Source organism: Pleurodeles waltl, chromosome 11, assembly GCF_031143425.1.
Source record: "Pleurodeles waltl isolate 20211129_DDA chromosome 11, aPleWal1.hap1.20221129, whole genome shotgun sequence".
NCBI classification, from domain to species: Eukaryota; Metazoa; Chordata; class Amphibia; order Caudata; family Salamandridae; genus Pleurodeles; species Pleurodeles waltl.
The window spans coordinates 527153921-527172944 of record NC_090450.1 but is presented as its reverse complement, the minus strand read 5'-3'; the positions used below and the strand labels follow the sequence as shown (position 1 = coordinate 527172944).

At 41.8% G+C, this 19024-nt stretch overlaps 1 protein-coding gene across 1 annotated transcript in view; it reads right to left on the bottom strand.

Annotated features, from left to right (window-relative positions):
* Positions 1-561: 561 nt before the first annotated feature.
* Positions 562-19024, bottom strand: part of PCOLCE2 (procollagen C-endopeptidase enhancer 2) — a 244345-nt gene continuing 225882 nt past the window's right edge. Inside the window, exons 7-9 of the mRNA XM_069213912.1 lie at positions 18597-18680; positions 5758-5925; positions 562-1095 (exon numbers count right to left, since the gene is read on the bottom strand). Of these exons, the coding sequence (XP_069070013.1) occupies positions 965-1095; positions 5758-5925; positions 18597-18680 (383 nt within the window). The 3' untranslated portion in view covers positions 562-964. The remainder of the gene's footprint in view (positions 1096-5757; positions 5926-18596; positions 18681-19024) is intronic.

The window sequence follows — 19024 nt, the reverse complement described above, 5'->3', positions numbered from 1 at the left end:
TGCAAACCTTTGAACTCATGGTAACCTATTCACAAGGGGAAAGCTGCCCCCAATGAATGGCTTAGCCTTTGAGAATTATGTTAGGCCGCTTCAGGTGATGAGGCCAGTAGACCAGTGGAGCACCAGGTACCTTCTAGGAACTGGGGCTGCTTTAAGAAAAAAAAAAATCCTAGTTGGAATGCAAAATGCAATGATAGTAATCTCCTGTACCTTTTAGGCCACATTTTCTATGTTTTTAGCCAATCGCAAAGGGTCACAATCAGTGAACTACCTAATTAATATTCATTGGTTAGGCCACTATGTGTGACAACGCACAAAATTCACAGGCAGGTAGCAGAAAGTCAGTGTACAATTTGCCCCCAACATTTGTTCCCCTGTCTGGAAGCAAATAAGGCCCTAGGTTTCTTGTGACTCCATCCTATTTTCTACCTCACTTCTCAGGTCCCATATTGCCATGCAGACTGCAACACCCACATAGACGGAGCCCTGAATGTAGGCATTCTGAAGCTCCTGTCCCTGGTCGAAGGCCATTTCCCAATGTAGTGTTCAATGGCCAGTGCACAAGGTTTTATATATATTTTATTAAGCAGGGAATAGATGGAAATAGAAACATTATATAAAATAAACTCATAGAACAAAATACTTAAACAGATAAAAAATTATATTATCATAAATATTGCACTAGAAATTCATCATATTTTACACCAATATATAGCCCATTTCTATAAATCCATATTTGTGAAACAAATTTAAATTAAAAGCTTAAGTAGTCAGAATTTTGTTCAGTTCAGCTTGTAGGATCGTGATGAATGTAAAGGCAGGTAACATCCAATAGGTTTCATTGAGAGTAACCAGTAGTTTAGCAGGAAAGGGCTGATCCCAATAGCTGCTTCCCTGTGCCTGTGTGCTTGAAGAATTGAATTGCTTTGGAGTGAAGATTTTTCTGGTCAACCACAGTCACATTCTAACATCGCCTGTTCTTCAAGGAATTCAGGATCTTCTGGTTCTTGGTCTTGAAACTCAGGACAAAACTGTTAGGCAAAATCTTTGCTCTCCCATCTTCCTCTACTTGTCCCATTATAATGTAATTTAAACCTGTTGAAAGAAACATGTAGCATTAAGAAATATGTAAGGCACTTTGTAAAACTCTGTAGACATGTTGGGATTGTTATATATGTGTGGAAGATACAAAGAGAGAGAGGGCTGCATTTATGGGTAGATGTGATGTTCTGAAGCTTGCTGGAAAATAGGTAATGGGAATTTTAGGAAGATTACAGGATATTGCAGAAGTATTGACCACTCACCACATTTACTGTGAGCATTCCCTTGTTTTTTTCTGTTGAAAATCAACAGGTGTGGTGGCAGAAAGCTTTCACCACTTGTGTGTTGTCACGTTAGCTCCTCCTGTCTATGATTAGAGTTGAGTATCTACTAAAGAGGAATATTTGAGTAGAGGGTTTTCCTATTGAAGATCACTGCAGCACAATTGTTCTGAAACTTGTCACTTGCTGACTGGTAAATTTGTCTTGTTTATGGGTATCAAAAAGTAGCAGCACACGGTGAGTGGTAATGCAAAAACTCTTGGGAGATCAAGATTTATGAGAGGGTTGAGTTCTTTGACTGAACATCTTGGTGTTCTTCATAAGTGTGGCAAATATTTTAATTATAGATATGTTCATCGAAGTGAAAATATGCACATAATAAGGACAATTTTGGAAAATTTAAACCCCTTCAATGAGTAGGCTCTTATAGTCTTTGTGAGGGGACTTGCACAGAGGAACCTATTACCCACATAGTAATATATTTGAATTTATATAAATTATTTGCTATTGTAGAGCTCCAGTGCAGCCCTGATGATACCACACAGGGATTTTGAGGGAAGATATTGCAGGGCAGTGGATAATATTGTCTTCTAACAGGACAATGGCAAAGCTTGTTGTCGGTCACATGAGCAAGGGTGTGCGAAATTCTACCAGCTTGTGGATTTACATCAGTTTTTTGCTTTTATTAGAAAGCTTACTTTGGATTTTCCTTTTAGAGCTAGACTTCATTGTCTTTGAGACACATGCTTTTTAAATGTGGCCTTTGGAGTATTGTGACTGAGCTCCCACAAGGCCAAGCAATCCAAATCATAAAAGAAAACTGAGTGGCCCCCATAGGGCGGCACAGCACGTATCTTGCTGTGCCACTGGGGAAAGGGCAGAAATGTGCCATATCTACAAGATGCAGAGCATTTCTGTCCTCTCTGCCTGCTCTGGCACTAAATTCAGCTACCTAGCGCCAACGCAGGCAACCTTGCGGCACCCTTGCACCATAGTGCAAGGTTGCCTGCATTACAGGGAATGATTGTTTATGTGCAGGAAGAAGTCCCTTTCTGCACATAAACAATCAATAATAGTGATATGTTACTTCTATTTGTGCTGCAGAATGGAGCACACAAAGGAGTAGTAAATTGTCATTATTTAGTGATTGTTTATGTGCAGGAAAGGACACCGTCCTGCACATAAACAATCATTATTGGCTTTTTGCCAGTATTTCTCCTCCTTGCGCCACTCTAACATCACCCTTGGGGTAGCGCTGATTTTTGGCGCTGCCTCAGATTTACTATTTCTCATAAATCTGAGGCAGTGTCGAAAGCAAAGGGTGTTGGGTGGAAACACCCACAGCAACCCCAATTGCACGCCCCTCTGTCGCAGACAACTGTATTGGGGAGGGGGCATATTTACAAGGTAGCATTAAGCCATGCAAAGTGGCTTAGCGCCGCCTTGCAACTGTGGAAATGGGCACAGCGCCACTGAAGCGTTGCTGAAATGACACTTTAGTGGCACTAGGGGCTTGGAAATAAGCCCCTAAATTAATTAAGGATTGCCTGGCCCACCATTGGTAGATTGATGCAAGCAGCAAGGCTTTCCTCCCAGAAATGCAATGTACGTACAAAATTTAGCTAAAAAACAACACAGTTAATATGTAAAGAGTTTAAAAGCTCAGACCAGGTTATTTAAAAATGACAAAAATAACACATAAGTGAAGACAATTTGACCTTGTGGTTCAAATGTTGGGAAACAATTGATAAAAGGTTTTCAATTTTATCTATGGAAAAAGCCAAAAATAACTATATTAATATGTTTTCACTGCTGTCACCTAAGGCCTATCTAAATACGTGTATGCATAAATAACCCACTAAACCTGGGCACAGAATACAGTAAGCACAAACATGATATATGGTAGGGACAGATCATACATTACTTTATGCCACAATGAAACATTAATTTATCACTGGGATCTCAGTATGAATTCTATGCAACATTTAATATACTTTGTTTTCATATAGTAGTCCTCTTTTTCTCAACTACAGTAGTACCTAGGCTGTATTTTGACAACAGTAAACAAAAAAACTGAAAAGCAAGAAAATGAAAGATTTAACAAAAATCACCATACATCTTCAACTAAAAAATAACAGTTTAAAATGCAGTTACTATTGTCTTCAATCTTCCTACATTATTACCCACGATGTGGTTATGCACTTTATTTTATACGTAATCCACCTAGGAGGTAGTCTTTGCATAATGTCACATAATGTCACAGACATGGGGGGTTTTTCAGCACAAACCACTTTAAACATATTTTCATATGACTTTTCGATTCTTGAACTTTCAATTGACTCCAATCAAAACTTGTTGACATGTTTCGGCCTCACTGTTACTTTAGGCCTCTTCAGGACTTTAGGAAGAATGACCGTTAGGTAATATGTGTGCTCCTGCTATATCTGGTGCTGATACCTCTCTACACTGTCTGGCAATGTGTATCACTTTCACCATTGGCCAAGAATTTGTAGACCGAACAGGCGTGAATTCCTTACGCTGCTACTGGACGCCGGCCCTTTCGTGGCCTGATCCTTGAAATGACAGTGCCAACCGCCTCCTAAAGTCTAGGAATGTTCAATGGCCAGCTCGCAGGTAACTATAGGTGTGTATAAGTTGGTAGTTAATAACAAAATATGTTTCCTTCAGTCTTTAGCAAGAGAAGCCTGGAAGCTGTATCTGTAAAAGCACACACTATTTTTAATGAACTGAGCAAACTATAATATTACAGCCTCAAGCTTTCAAGTTCATAGTTGGAAGAAATGATTCCCTTTTCTTCAGGTTCCATACTGAGTTTCACCTTGGAGTGGGTTGAGCTGGTTATTTTAGAGTATAACCTAGTCAACCATTGGTAATCCTACTAAAATCCTCAGGCTCCCCAATCCCAGTACACCTATGATACAATGTATTTCCTTTCCTAGGGCAAGGTTATTGGCAACAAAACTGCCCCAGAGGTCCATTTATCCAAAATCCATACTGCTCAATACCCGTCTCAGCTATGGGAAGAGCTCCCTTACCTCCTAATTTTCAGACTGTTGGTCTTCAGACAACATCTTATCTGAGCCAACTCTCAGCCGAAGACCCATCTAGGTAATAAGGAGTCCACGTGGCAGTTTGAAAGAATCTCACCCAAAAAGGCCTATTGAAGATAACAACTTTCCAAAGTGAGAGAGGTGAGTCCATTACTGGGAGAAGGTACAGAGCCTACACATTTGGGTCTGTTGAAATTAAGTGCTAAGGAGCAAGAGCAGCCAAGGAACAAGCCTTTGGGGTTATTGTCATTGAGGCAAACCCAGCTGTGCTGCATCCAGAGCTGAACCATCTACAAGACCTGTCACCTCTGCCTGGTCCCAAGAGTGTCAGTGGAGGCAGAGCAGAATCTGAGTGCCATCAGTGTAGAGCCCTCGGCCAGAGGCAAAAAGAGGTGGCTGAATAGCTGTACTGCTCTTTCCCCCTCCAACCTACTTCATTTGCTCTCTTACATGTGTGCTTCTCCCATGCCGCTCTGTGTTGTGCTCACCCTTGTGTGCTTCTCCCCCACATTGCTTTCTTGCCAGTGTACTTCCCACCCACAGCTCCATGTTCTTCTCTCTAGCCCATGTGCTTCCTCTGTATTGCTTTCCCCACCTGCACTTTCTGTGTTGCTCCTCCAAACAAAACCCTTGTGCTGCTTCCCTCCACCTACACCTCAAAAAATCAATGCAAGGCTTTAGCACTACTATTAAAAACCTTTTTTTACCACTCCGATTCGGTTTTGTAAATAAAAAGCAAAAAAAAGTGCACAGGTCATTTTGTAGGCGCGATCACAAATGTTTACTCTTTAGCCACGTTGCACTTCATCTGGGATGCTGTACAGCATCGCTAAAAAACATTGGCAAAGGCAAAATTTCCCAAAGGTGAGACCTATGAGCTCTGGTAATGTTTATTTAAATCAGGCCCTATTAGTTGGCAAAACATTTATCCCTAGAATATGGAAATCTTATACTGGACCTTCACAAATGAGCAACCCTGGAAACATCTTTGTTACTTCACATAAACTGGACAGTTATGTAGAAATCTGTAATGATTTTACTGGAATGTATGGATGTGCTGCATTCTTCTTTGCCTCTTTCCTTTCATGTTGTGTGATGTCATTGTGGTGTCTTGTCTTTTATAAACTGAAGGAGAGCCTTCTGTATGCATTGCACTTGTATTCAATCCTTTTGTCTTATGTTCGTTGTTATTAGGTTTATACTTGTGTTGTTTGCAGTATATTCATTGAGAGTCTTCTAGACTATGAATGAAAAATAAAAACAGCTCCTTAAATAAATTGGGTATGAATGACACATTTCTAAAGAGAAAGACAGATGGCCTGCCAAATCACACAATACAATTGTCTGACTTATTTTCTACTCACCTCGCCTGATGAGAGGACACTGCTTACAGGCCACAGTGATCTTGGCGCTCATGTGCTTGCCGGCTTGTTGGATTGCCAGATTTCCTTCTTTGTAAACATTAATGATGGAAATTGTAGCATACAGGCTGCCTGCTCGGATGGCCGTGGTAATAACTGTGCCTGTGATTACTAAGGTGAAAAAAATGTTTTTTTGGTTCAGTAATAGTAGAAGAAACTTCAATACTTAATTTCTAAGCTAAAGTCACAATCACCCCAGTGTTGCCGTTTAGAGAAAGAATCCAAAGTAATTAAAGGTGGGTTAACTCCCTGAAACTAGCCTGACACACATTGCAGGACAGTAGAAGTGAAATGCTGTTGCAAACAATAGAACAAGTAGACTTTCAGCTGGAGGGGAAGTCACACACCTATAAAAATCCGTCCCTCACCTGTCCAAGTTTCCTAGGGGCCAGATGTAGCAAGCAGTTTTGCCCATTCTGTGTCTATGGGAAAATGTGTTCGTACATATGGCCCGTAGGTCTTTAGCCAACTGCTGGTGGTCCAGGAAAACAAAAGCTTCCACCGAATGTTCCCGCACACACACGTCTTTTCGGGTAAAGGCCTGCCTCTAGGGAAGCACTGCCACCTCAGGGGTGCATCTCTGTTGGATTTATGGTTTGCTGGGGACAACACTGCTTTACAGCTCCCCTAGCCTACTCCTGCATTCCCCTGGCAACACCCATAGGTATTTGACCTTTCGGGATGAGAGTAGGGTGGATTTAATTGAGTTTCCTGGCACCTTCTCTATAGACGTTTCCGACTTGGTACCGCCACATGAAATAAAGACCAGCACTAGAAGGGTCACGTGTTTGAAGGACGGATTGTGTTATAAGGAGCTCCCACTCAATTTCTGCAGCACCACATCATTCAACAAATTGAAGAGCCATATTGTCTCACCCTATTTATCTCCATAGCAGAGAGTTCTTGGGTGTGACAGGACAGTCGTTTTATGGAGCAAAACACAAAGTATATCAAAAGGAAGCATGAGGAGGACAGGCAAACGAGTCTAAGGGACAAAACATGGGTTATGACAAATATCTTCAAAAAGGTTCACATCCATTCAAAGCTCTAAGGGCCTGATTACAACTTTGGAGGACGGTGTTAATTCGTCCCAAATGTGACGGATATCCTGCCCACCGTATTACGAGTTCCATAGGATATAATGGACTCGTAATACGGTAGGTGGTATATCCGTCACATTTGGGACGAATTAACACCGTCCTCCAAAGTTGTCATCAAGCCCTAAGTGTGTTCAGGGTGACATAATCACCCCAGATGTCCTGCACAGAGTACAGAATGAGAGGGAATTTTGTGAGAAGTAAATTAATCATTATTTTACAATGTGTGTGCAACTAACATCATCCCTGTTGATACAGGCAAAATGGCTGTTTTGAAATTTTAAGTCATGTTGAACACACGGTTGGTGGAAAGCTGGATTTTGTTTAATTGGAAAAGATCAGTTAAATAATCAATTTGTTTGTTCTTAAATCTTGAAAAGCTGTTGTGGGTGCATGTCACCAGGAATAATCATAAAGACTTTCTTGGCTGACAGAGATTCCAAAGTGGCACTAGGAGACACACTGCATTCAACTAAAAAAAAAAAAAAGCCATACTCTCGGACTGAGGTCACACATTGTATAAAATGTGTACGACTAAAGGTCACTAAAGGTCTAACAACAAAAGCGCTTCAGTGATTCTGCAGTCTCTCTGCCTACTGTCATCTCTTATAGAAATTTGCCAGCATCTTTGCCGCCTGTGGTTGGATAGCATCAAAAAGTTTAACATACTGAACATAATAAAATGATATTTCTTAAAAAGCCACTTCAAGATGGCAATTAAGACCTAGAGGTATTATTATTTGAAGCAACAGAATGCAGCAAGACAACTTTCTGAGCTGCATCAAATGCAGACTGCAGGAATTCACCATGTTTACCAAAATATGGTGCATTCCTGCATGTTCACTGAGCTGGTGCACTATGACTGCCTAGCGCCAACGCAGGCACCCTTGAGTCATGGTGCAAGGGTGCCTGCATTGCAGGCAGGCTGCTTTATTGTGCAGGAAGGGACACTTTCGTGCACAAAAACAATCCTTAGAGGCTTTTTCCTTTTTCTAAGGGTGTTGCAGAATGCAGCACACTTAGGAAGAGGAAACAACAAAGAGAAATAAAGTTATTTCTCCTCTTTAGACCTCTATTTGGAAGGTGTACAATTTTGACACATTCCCCTCTTTAAATATCTTGGTAAATCTGGAAATGCCACAAAATACAAGGGTAAATGTGTGGAAACACTCACTCTACACAGTGGCGTAACAAAAGGTGAGGGGGCCCTCCTACAAGATATGCTGATGGGGCCACCCACGCATACATCAGCAGGGGCTGAGGGAGCCCTGTCCAATATGGGTAAGCCTGGGGGCCACCCCACACCACAGGGGCTGCGGGGACCTCTGTTACACCCCTGACCCTCCACCTATGTAATACCTTCCCAATGCAGAGTAACGCAAGACAGATGTATGGATTTCATACAGTTGTGTGCTCAAGCACCTGTAATGATTCTCAGCTGCAGCACACTAAAAGACCTAGGGGTATATTGAAGAGGCCCCAGCACCTCCTTGTGCCACATTAGCTTAATTTTTTTACGCTAATGTGGCCCAGTGAGGACAAAATCGCAGCGGCAAATTTACAAAGTGGTGCAATGCATGCAATGAGCCACTTTGTAATCCTTTGCGCTACAGTATGCCTGCACCAGGCATAATAGATGCAAAGGGGGCATTCTCCCAGTTTCGGTGGCAGGATAGTGATAAACGTTGCTTGTGCTTAGTCCAAAAGGAGATTGCAATGTTTAAAATGGGTTAGTGACTACTGAATACCAGAGTATCAAATCAGGATCCCGTGCAGTTCTGTGTCCTCTCCATATGTTCAGAAACATAAGGAAGGTCAATGAAGTGCAGCTTAATGTCTTGAACAAATCTCTCCTTCAGGGATCAACTACTAAAATTTTCAAAAGTGCCAGGGTGATCCCTCTTTTAAAGAAAGAATGAGACAACCCTAAGGTATTAAAAAATGATCATCCCATCTCTTTCTTCCCTATTCAGAAAACCTGTTGGTGGCACAAATAGTGCAGGAACTTTATGACTACTTGCAAAATGTACATAACATTATGCGACAGTAAGCAGGTTTTCGTCCGGGCCACAATACTGAATTTGTGATAATGGCCATAATGGATAATCTCAGGCTTGACGGGGATGTGGGTCATCTGCCTTGGTACAATTAGATATATCAGCTGCGTTAGATCAACCATTAGATTCTTGCCGACTGTTTGGAGGCAAAAGGGCTCAATAATACAACCTTGAATTGGATGAAATCCTACCTGCAGGATTGCACTCACGCAGTGATGCTGGGTCTGTTGTTGCTACATCTACCCAGATTACATGTCGAGTACTCCCTTTTGCCCCATCCATTTAATGTAAATGTTAGACCCTTAACTAAATAACTTGCAACTAGGGGATGTGGGGTGAACAACTATACAGACTATTCCCAGATAGTTATCTATTTGGCCTTGTAGTTGGAATTTCATAACAACATGCGATTCTTCTGATGCTGGATGGGAAGGTACCAGCTCAAATTAAATGTTGGTGAAACAAAGATCATGATTCGAAACAACAAAATCGACCTCTGGGGCAGACTTTATTGGCCAGTAGAGATGGGTGACCCTCCAAAGCCTAAGACTATGGTTAAGAGTTTGGGTGTATTGTTAGCTAGTGGTTTAACGGTGACTTCTCAGATTGGTGCAGTTGCATCTAAATGCATTTTTATAAATTGATCGGGAAACTTTCCTCTATTCTCTCCAGCCTCGAAAACTGTGATTATGGCTACTGTTATTTCTCAGCTAGACTATGCCAATTCTATTTAGCTCTCCAAAATAATGTGATCCAGAGGCTTCAGTTTATTCAACATGAAGCAGCCCGCCTCATATTTAAACTTCTGGGGCATTTCCATGTGACGTCTACCCTGAAACAATTAGTAACCATTAGGGAAAGGGTTCAGTTCAAAATCTCCTGTACTATATGTAAAGCTCAACAAGGTTTGTCTCCCCCTTTCCTAGCAAAGATGCTCACTTACTAAATACGTTCCCTCCCGCAGATTAAGATCTTGCAGCACCTAACTTCCAGGTTCCGAGATAAAAGAAGAAACATATATAAGGCCCGAGCTTCTCAGTTCGGGCCTCCTTGTTGTAGAACTTCCTACCTGATTATTTGAGGCTAGAAAACAGACAATTGACATTCAGGAAAGCTTAAGACGTGGATGTTTAGACAGGCTTATATGTGCTAGTTCGGGTTTTAAGGATTTCTTCATCTCCATAAGACAATTCTTTACATGATAGTTTGACTTTTTGATCCTTTTTCGTTTTCTTAGTCTTACAGCGCCGAGATGCCACTGGTGAATGTGCGCTTCAGCAAGTATTATTAACATGACAACATAACGTAGATTGCACAGATGTGCAATTATATGGAAGACTGAGGCATCCTCTACATTGAAGACAGCATAGTTGACACCATAGTTAATACAGAATTCAGAGGGTCCAAGGTCATGTATTATTATATTGATCAATGAGTTTGTAAAGTTGTAAAAAGGTGGATTGAAGGAGTATTGGGAATTGAGGGAAATGCACTGTTTGATTCAGTTGTCACAAAGATTTTTGGGGGACGCAATCTCCAAACACACCAGGAGAGGGTCAGCCTTTCTTATTTTATGTTGAAAACACTTGAATATGCCATAAACGCTTGAACCATTTTGGAAAGTATTGGAATAATTCATGAGTGCTTCTTTAGATCTGGCTGTAAAGTCTGTGGCGTTAATCTAATATCCTCGAAGATTGTGCTATAAAATCTACCAACCACTTAGGTCCATCTTTTTCAACAATATCTTGCTGGGGAGACCCCCATGCACCCCACAGTTTCCTCTCAGGCATCTGAGCGCTCTCTCTGTGTGCCATTTGGGCCGACGGATTACTCCCAATACTTTTAAAATTCACTGGCTGTTGCCACTGCCTTTTGCCCTAATTCTTAGCACGAATTCTATCATTTCATTTTTTAGTCTGCCCAAGCTGACCATAAGGTGTAATGAAGATAAGCAATTGTTGGGAATAGTGCCGGCTGCTAACTCTCTCCTTATCACATTTTCACCTTCCATCCATTGCCTTCCTTTCCTTGCTGTTATCCTCCTTCTAAATCGTCTTCTTTTCTAGTCGCTGTTTTTATGGTTTCCTGATCCACTTCTACCTTCCTGTCATGTATCTTATTCCACTCTTTCCCTACCACCACGCTTCACCCACCTCTCTGCACATTTTAATGCCACTCTTGCTAATCTCTTTCCTTCTACCCCTTCTTCAGTTTATCCCAATCCTCTAAATCCTAAGAAATAAAAAATATCACTCCCAGCCCCTAGTTTCCTAGATCATTCAAACAACTTGCTATTCCAGCTTTAAGATGGCTTGCCATTGTACAGCTGATTTTTTAATATACCCATTAATCAACATACATTTATAAAACAAATATATAACATGTACACAGATCTAAAATATATTTAGACATATTAAAATTCTTTTAAATGTACTTCCCTTGTTAACTGCATTTTACAGTGCATTATAAGTGATTCAGCAGTTTTGTAATTAACACTGGTAGGCTTTTCACCATTGATACTATTGTTGGAGAAGCAAGAAGCAATAAATAGACAATTTAAGAAAGTGCCTCTTTTTGTAGGATCATCCGCTAACTTTTTTGGATTGCTGCTGCAGGTTTTTTTACTCTGACGTGCACTGGGTTCTGCCGACCAGACACCAGTTCATGAGCTCTGCCTTTTAAAGTATGTATATATTACAATTGGCTAACCCTAAATAGGCATATTTAACATACCTGGAAGTCCCAAGTGTATGGCACAAAGGGTGCCCATGGGTAGTAAGTTAAATATCACTAGTCGAATGCAGCACTCATGATGCCACCACTGCAGTGACAAAGTGAAAACATGGATCTAGGCGTGCCATTGCAGATGAGCTGACCAGCATTTAAACCACCAACCAGACAAGGGAAAATAAGCCCTTTTGCCAAGTCCAAACCTTCCTTTTTAATAAATGTAGGTCTCCTCTGGGAAAGGCCTTAGTAGCCCATAAGGCAAGGTGCTAAGGGGCATATTTATACTCCGTTTGCACAAAATGTGCGTCAAACATTTTGACACACATTCAGCGCAAACCGTTCACCATATTTATACTATGACGCCCGACCCCGCGGACGTCAAAGTTCCTTTGTGTGCGTCATTTTTTGGATGGGGGAACCGCCTTGAGTTAATGACATGCAAGGTAGGCCTTCTCGCCCAAAAAATGACTTTAAGGCCTGTGCGCCTTATTTATACTCCCACGTCATTTTGACGCGCAGGAGGGGGCGGGCCTTAAAAAACGGTACACAGCCTGTTGTGCACCGTTTTTTAACCCCTGGGTGAGGGCAGGAGATAAGGGACCTGTGGGCTCACTTCCATGGTCTCTGACCATGGAAGCAGTACACAGGTGCCCTCCCCTGCCCCCAGGGGCACTCCCTTCCACCCTTGCCCATCCCTGGAGGACACCCATGGATGGGGGGACCCATCCCAGGTAAGTACAGATAAGTTCAGGTAAGTATAATCTTTTTTTTTTTAAGTGGCATGGGGGGGGGTAATTTAGGCCCCCCTACATGCCACTGTGCCCAATGCCCATGCCCAGGGGACAGAAGTCCCCTGGGCATGGCCACTGGGCAAGGGGGCATGACTCCTGTCTTTGCTAAGACAGGAGTAATTTCAGTGGGGTTGTGCGTCAACAAATGGCGCAAGTCCGGTTTGAGGCATGATTTTTGACTCTAACCTGACTTGCACCATTTTATGACGCACAACCCCCATTTTCCCCAACGCCGGCGATGCCTGGTTACAGTCATTTTGTTTTTACTCTGACCAGCCCGCAGCGCTGGCTAATGTCAATGCTTAAATAAGGTGCCCCCATGGCACGTAAGAATGGCGTTAGCCGGCGGTAAAACTTTTGACGCAAACCAGTGCCGGCGCTGGTTTGCGGCAAAAAGTATAAATATGGGCCTAAATATCAAAAAGCAAAACATATTCCTTTAATACTTTATATGTCCTGACAGTAAAAACTTGCAATGTTTGTTTTCACTGTAGTAAGGCAGGCAGTCCCATTGGCTATCTTGGAGTTTCACTAGCCCAGCCGCTCGGTGTTAACTTCTATTTGGGATCACCAAATATAGTACTCCAAGTTTTTCTAATTAAATTGTTACATTAAAGCTGACTCGTTGCTGAAGTCAGATTTAAAGTAACTTTTAATTTAAAAGTGATTTTAGAAAGTTCAAACTTTTTTGCCCCAAAGTTCCAGTAGCCGTTTCTGAGTGTGAAACACGCTCAGCAATGCGGGACAAAAGGTCTGATGGGAGGAGGAGGTGTGACCTCCTCCATCAAGATGGCCAGAGGGCTGAGGCCACATATGGCCCAGCTTCAAAGAGGCTGCTGCCTCTAATAGGAAAATGCGATTCATTCTGTAGCATACCCACTCCTTTGTCTAGGTAAACAGGCTGGCATCTATTCCAGAAGGGAGAAAACCCTTTGCTGAAGAGGTTTTCCAGGGGTGGGGGCTCATTATCCTGAGCACATCTCAGGGATGTGCCCATAGCTCCGACTCAGGGAAGAAGGGTTCAGACATCTTGAATTTGGGTAGAGAGATGCCCTGTGGGATTGTTTAGTTCCAACACCACAGGAAATGGCGTTAATGTGGGACGTCCTCCTCACCTCCTCACCTCCTCACCCATAAACTCAAAATTGGTGTAAAAGTAGCATCTCTGGCTACCAGCCTCAGAACACAGCTGGACTTGGGAAGGAGAGAAGAAGGTCTGCACCTGCTGAACCAAGACTAGACTTCAGAAAGACAAGGGCTGCTCCTGCGGTTGACTTCCCAAGGACCAATGAGTTGACTCCAATGACTAGATGGCTAGCCTCTTGTTAAGCGTTAGGGATACAAAAGCTAAAGAAGTCTGCGCCTGCCAACTGTTAAGCTAACTAGTAGCCACTGGACTTGTGCTGGACTCCGCTAGTGTAACCTTTGAGATCAAGTCCTAGCTCCCAAGAGGTGCATCCCAGGTTTTGGACCATTGGTTGGTACTAGAGTTTCCCTCACAGAACTGCAACTTGCAAGCTAAAGGCAAAAGATAATGTTTTTGGACAAAAAGTCCGATGCTCACCAGACTGCTAGGCTTTGCCGGTCATCAACGTGAAGCCCAATGTCAGTTACCAGCTGCAGAGGATCCCGTCAACCTCAATTGAAAACAATAAGAACCAGAAAAGGTTCTAAGTGTCAAGGTAAAATCTTGACCAGGATCAGCCCGGCACCTGCATCCAACTCACAACTTCAATAGTGGTTGGCCTGAAACATTGACTTGGGATTTTTATTGTGTTGTGTTTCTTATTTTTTGACTGTTTGGGTAATGATAAGTGCTTTACGCTAGTTTTCCTTTGGGTTACACCTGATTGCTCCATGCCAAAGCTACCTAGCACTGAGATATGGTTTGATTTAAAGAGACCTAACTGGACCTGACATGGAATAGTGACAATATTACTTGGTGCAGTCTCACAACCACCCCAACTAATAATCCACTTTTTTCACAGATAAAAAGTGGTCTGCCTGCCTGTAACACAGGCACCCTTGCTCCATGGTGCAAGGGTGTCTGCTTCAGTGCTAGCCTGCTGATTGTGCACCAGCGCAAGCAGAGCAAAGCAATGTGCCATATCTTGCGAGATATGGCACATTCTTGCCCGCTCCCTCACACGCATCACAGCACAGCAAGTTGTCTTGCTGCGTTGCGTTAAAGAATGTTAAATCCTCCCCATCGTGCTTTTCAACTAAGCACAACCCACCCCCAACCTCCCACTAGGGACATTGTTTTAGGGGTAAATAAGGTGACCCTTTTCCATTCTTGTAACCAGCAGCATTGTTTATTGGGACACAGAATCTTTCACAGTCACATAACAACCAGGCCACATTCATCACAGAGAGAGTACCAATGAAGAGATGCCCAAGTCCCAGTAACAATTGTGTATGTGAACCCTTTTCATTGCTTCTGTGAGGTAGCTCCCCTTTTGTGTGATTCCTTTATCACCCTCATCTTTCAGAAGCAGAACACACATATATGTAGCTGCATTATCTGAACAAAGCTTTCCAATAGTAAGCAGACCCAAAAAGTAGATAAGAGAATCTCACAATAGGTCCACCAGGATAGATAACAATTTGATTCAAGCAGCTGAACTTCACTGGGGCATGTTGTCAGTAAACAGTTAATAGGAAAGTGGGTGTCCCAATCCTGAACTCTGTAAATCCTTGTACAATATTAAACAAATATACAATGGTTTTTACTCATTTTCGCTTCCGTTTTTTTTGTTATAATAAGTGAATATTGTAGGGATTTGTTAACGCTGGAGCCATCAGCGGCGGCTTCTACGCTGTTGCAGAGAAGCGTCACCTCCTGCCTGTAGCACAAGAACGATAATAAATCATTGGGCCCTGGGGAATGACAGGCAGCATGAGAGCAGCGTTAGGATTGGAGGCAGGGCAGCATGGGAGCCTGTGCCTGCACTAAGTCGAGTCAGAAGAACGGCGGCGATGCAGCGGGTGTGAGGTAAGTTACGTTTTTTCTTTTTTTTCTATTTTTGTTGTCTTTGTTTTCTGCCCCGGCCCACCGCTTGCCACAACATCAGCTGCCCCTGTGACCCCTATAGTATCCTTCCTATTGGAATGGATGAATGTCATTAGTATGAAGTTGTGAGACTGTTTGAATTGCAACATCGTGGTTAACCATTCATGGCCTTATGTGTTTCCTTTTTGCTTGGATTAAACCGTGTGAACAATTGCTTGCTTTTTGTATCAATGGAAACCCCGCAGTATACAGTATATATTTAGCAACATAAAGTCTCTATCCCTTTGATGAAGTTTACAAATTATTGTTTTGTTGTTTAAAAAGGTAGATCATAAATCAAATTCCACATTTCAAAATTGCAGACAGGGCCCCTGATCTGAAAGCAACAATTGTAGAACAAAATATCAGCATCAGAAATATCACCTGACATAAATACCATGGTCTAAATATCATTGACACAAATATTATATCATTCGGTGCATATTTTCTAATAACTCCAAACGGCCAATAGGTTTTTACATGATATTTAAGGCATGCTACTTATGTATTTATAGATTCTAAAATGGCAGAAACAACATCTGACGTAAATACTGTGTCCTAATATTTATTTACAAAAATTTAATATCTTTGGGTGTCAATTTTCTATTATCTCCAATGGAGTTGTAACCCATATTTATTGGACATAGCGCGATTTTTGGGTACCATAGCAACGCAGCACTTGATTAATGTTATTTCCAGATTCTAAAATGTAGAATAACACTAACGACATTTGCTTTTCACACGTTTTCATTTTTTATGCTGGAGAACTATTTCAGCTATTAGAAAAAACATACTCTGACTAAATTATGCAGGTGTGTGGGATGTTTTAGATCTGACAAACATACGTTTTTGAGCAAAATATTAACATATTCTCACAGTCAGAAAACATGCCAGATGAGAGGTTGAATCAACACGTTCATTTAGTAACAGACCGCCTTCTGTGTGTTTGGATTGGCAAAAGCATGCTTGCTTTGGTCACATATTCACCAGTTTCCTTTAAAAGTAGTAACCCGAAGATCTACTGAAACCAGTGCTTAATTTGGAAAAAAATAAATAAGCGTAAGGACCCTTTTCAGGAGGCCCCTGCAGCTTGCTCACCCATTGCCACTACCAGTGCTGCCAATGACAGTGCCAGCACACCTATTAGCCACTTGGGGCCAGATGTATCAAGCTCCAAGTTTGCATTTCTTGAATAGTGATTTTTTAAGAAATCGCTATTTAAGAAATGCAAAATGGGATGTATGAAAATTGCGATTCGGTAAAAATTACAATCTCTATTACCGAATTGCACTTAGGGAATGGGACTCCATTCATGCCTATGGGCCTGTAGGCCCATAGGTGTGAATGGTTTTGCATTACCTAATTTGCAAATTCATGTTAGGAATTCTCAAATTACGTAATGCAAACTCCAGGGTGCTGGGGGCCTAAGGCCCCCTTTGATGCAATCCCAAAAAATATTTGTGGACATGTGAAGCGCACACATGCCCTGGGGGCATGTGTGCACTACATGTCATTTTTAAAAATGCATTTATAATGCATTTTTTTTAAACTGCACATGCTTACCACCAAATTGGATTTGTTGGTAATTGCATTTCCTAAATGCCCAATTCACATTTAGAAAATGCATGATACATGTGCTTTGGAAATCGCAAATAGGAATTCCCTACTTGTGATTTCCTATTTAGAGAATCGCAATTTGCGATTCCCTAAATGGAGTTGCAATTTCAGGGAACCGCTATTTTAGCGATTCCTTGAAATTGCACTGTGAATGCCTTTAATAAATCTTGTGAATGCAAAATTGTTTGATACATCTGGCCCTAAGCTCCTACGAATGTGACAGTTCAGATTGTTTCAGGCCACCAAAAGGTATCAAAGTGACGTTGGCGGAAGATATTGTTCATTTTTGATGCATTCTGAATAATTAAACAACTGTTGTTGTGCTCATCTCAGAATTAGACAATCAGTGTCACCACATGGCAGACTGTCATTAGAACTGGTGTTGAGAATTAAGGCCCTGATTTATACTTTTTGGTGCAAAACTGCACCAATGCAGTTTTGCACCAAAAGGTTTAGCACCGGCTTGCACCATTTCTGAGCACCAGCCAGGCACCATACTTATGGAATTGTGCAAGCCGGTGCAAAGGGTAGGCTAGAGTAAAAAACAATTACGTTAGCCGGGTGGGGCTGGCTGTATGGAAGAAGGGGGTTTTGCACCAAAAAATGACGGTAGGCAGGTTAGAGTAAAAAAAAGTGACTCTAACCAGCCTAGTATCATTTTATGACGCAAAACCATCCACACCACATGACTCCTGTCTTAGAAAAGACAGGAGTCATGCTCACCACCCCAAAGGCCAGCACAGGGGACCAGTGTCCCCTGGGCATGGCCATTGCACCCAGTGTGGCACTTTAAAAAAAACAAAAAATACTTACCTATACTTACCTGGGATGGGGTCCCCCATCCTCTGCTGTCCCTCCGGTGTAGGTGGGGTGTCCCTGAGGAGGGCACCTGTGGGCTCCACCATGAAAATAGGCCCACAGGTCCCCTAACGCCTGCCCTGACCCTGATGTTAAATAATGGTGCAAAGCAAGCTTTGCACCATTATTTGACCCTTCCCTCCCCTGTGTCTGATTTTAGCACGGGGTATAAATATGGCGTTAAGGCCATAGAGTTATTTTTAGCACGGGAACTCCTACTTTGCATCTCATTGACGCAAAGTAGGTTTCCACATCCAAAAAATGACTTTAACTCCATAAATTTGGCGCTAGATGGGTCTAGCACCAAAGTATAAATATGGAGTTAGTTTTGCACCGAAGTTGCGTAAAAAAGATGCAAATTCGGTGCAAAACAAGTATAAATATGCCCCTATATGCCGCTGCTGAGCACCGCAAACCACCGACTCAAATTAAGCACTGACTGAAACACAGAAACAGATGAAAACACAACAGAGCATAAAAACAACTTTGGGTGCACCATTGATGCCTTTGTTCGGAGAAATGATGGTAATCTCAGAGTTATTAATAAAAATATTGTGAAAACCATGTACACTCTTACCAAAATTGCTTGAACAGAAATTGCTTTCTAGTGTCCCACTTCTTTTACATTTTTGACTGCACGAGATGACAGTTGGTTTCAAGCCTTTAAAAAGAGAAAACATATATTTAATAAAACAATCACAATTCAGCATAAACAAATGTAAGTTACTTCCATAAGAGCCACCTTGCTAATTGTATGTTTTCTGGATATGTGGAGTAGTTCTTGCTTCTGTTGACAAAAATGTTTTATGAATAGATGATTTTTTTGTTAGGTGAGAGAGTAACATGGGATAAATAAATGATCTGTACCCACCGGGTATAACCAAGAGGAAGTACAAAATATAGTGGTTTTCATTCCACAAATTCTAAAAGACCTGGATGAATATCCTAGTACTATTACATGTTATTCTCATATACCAGTATAAATTGGCCTAATATGACAATTTA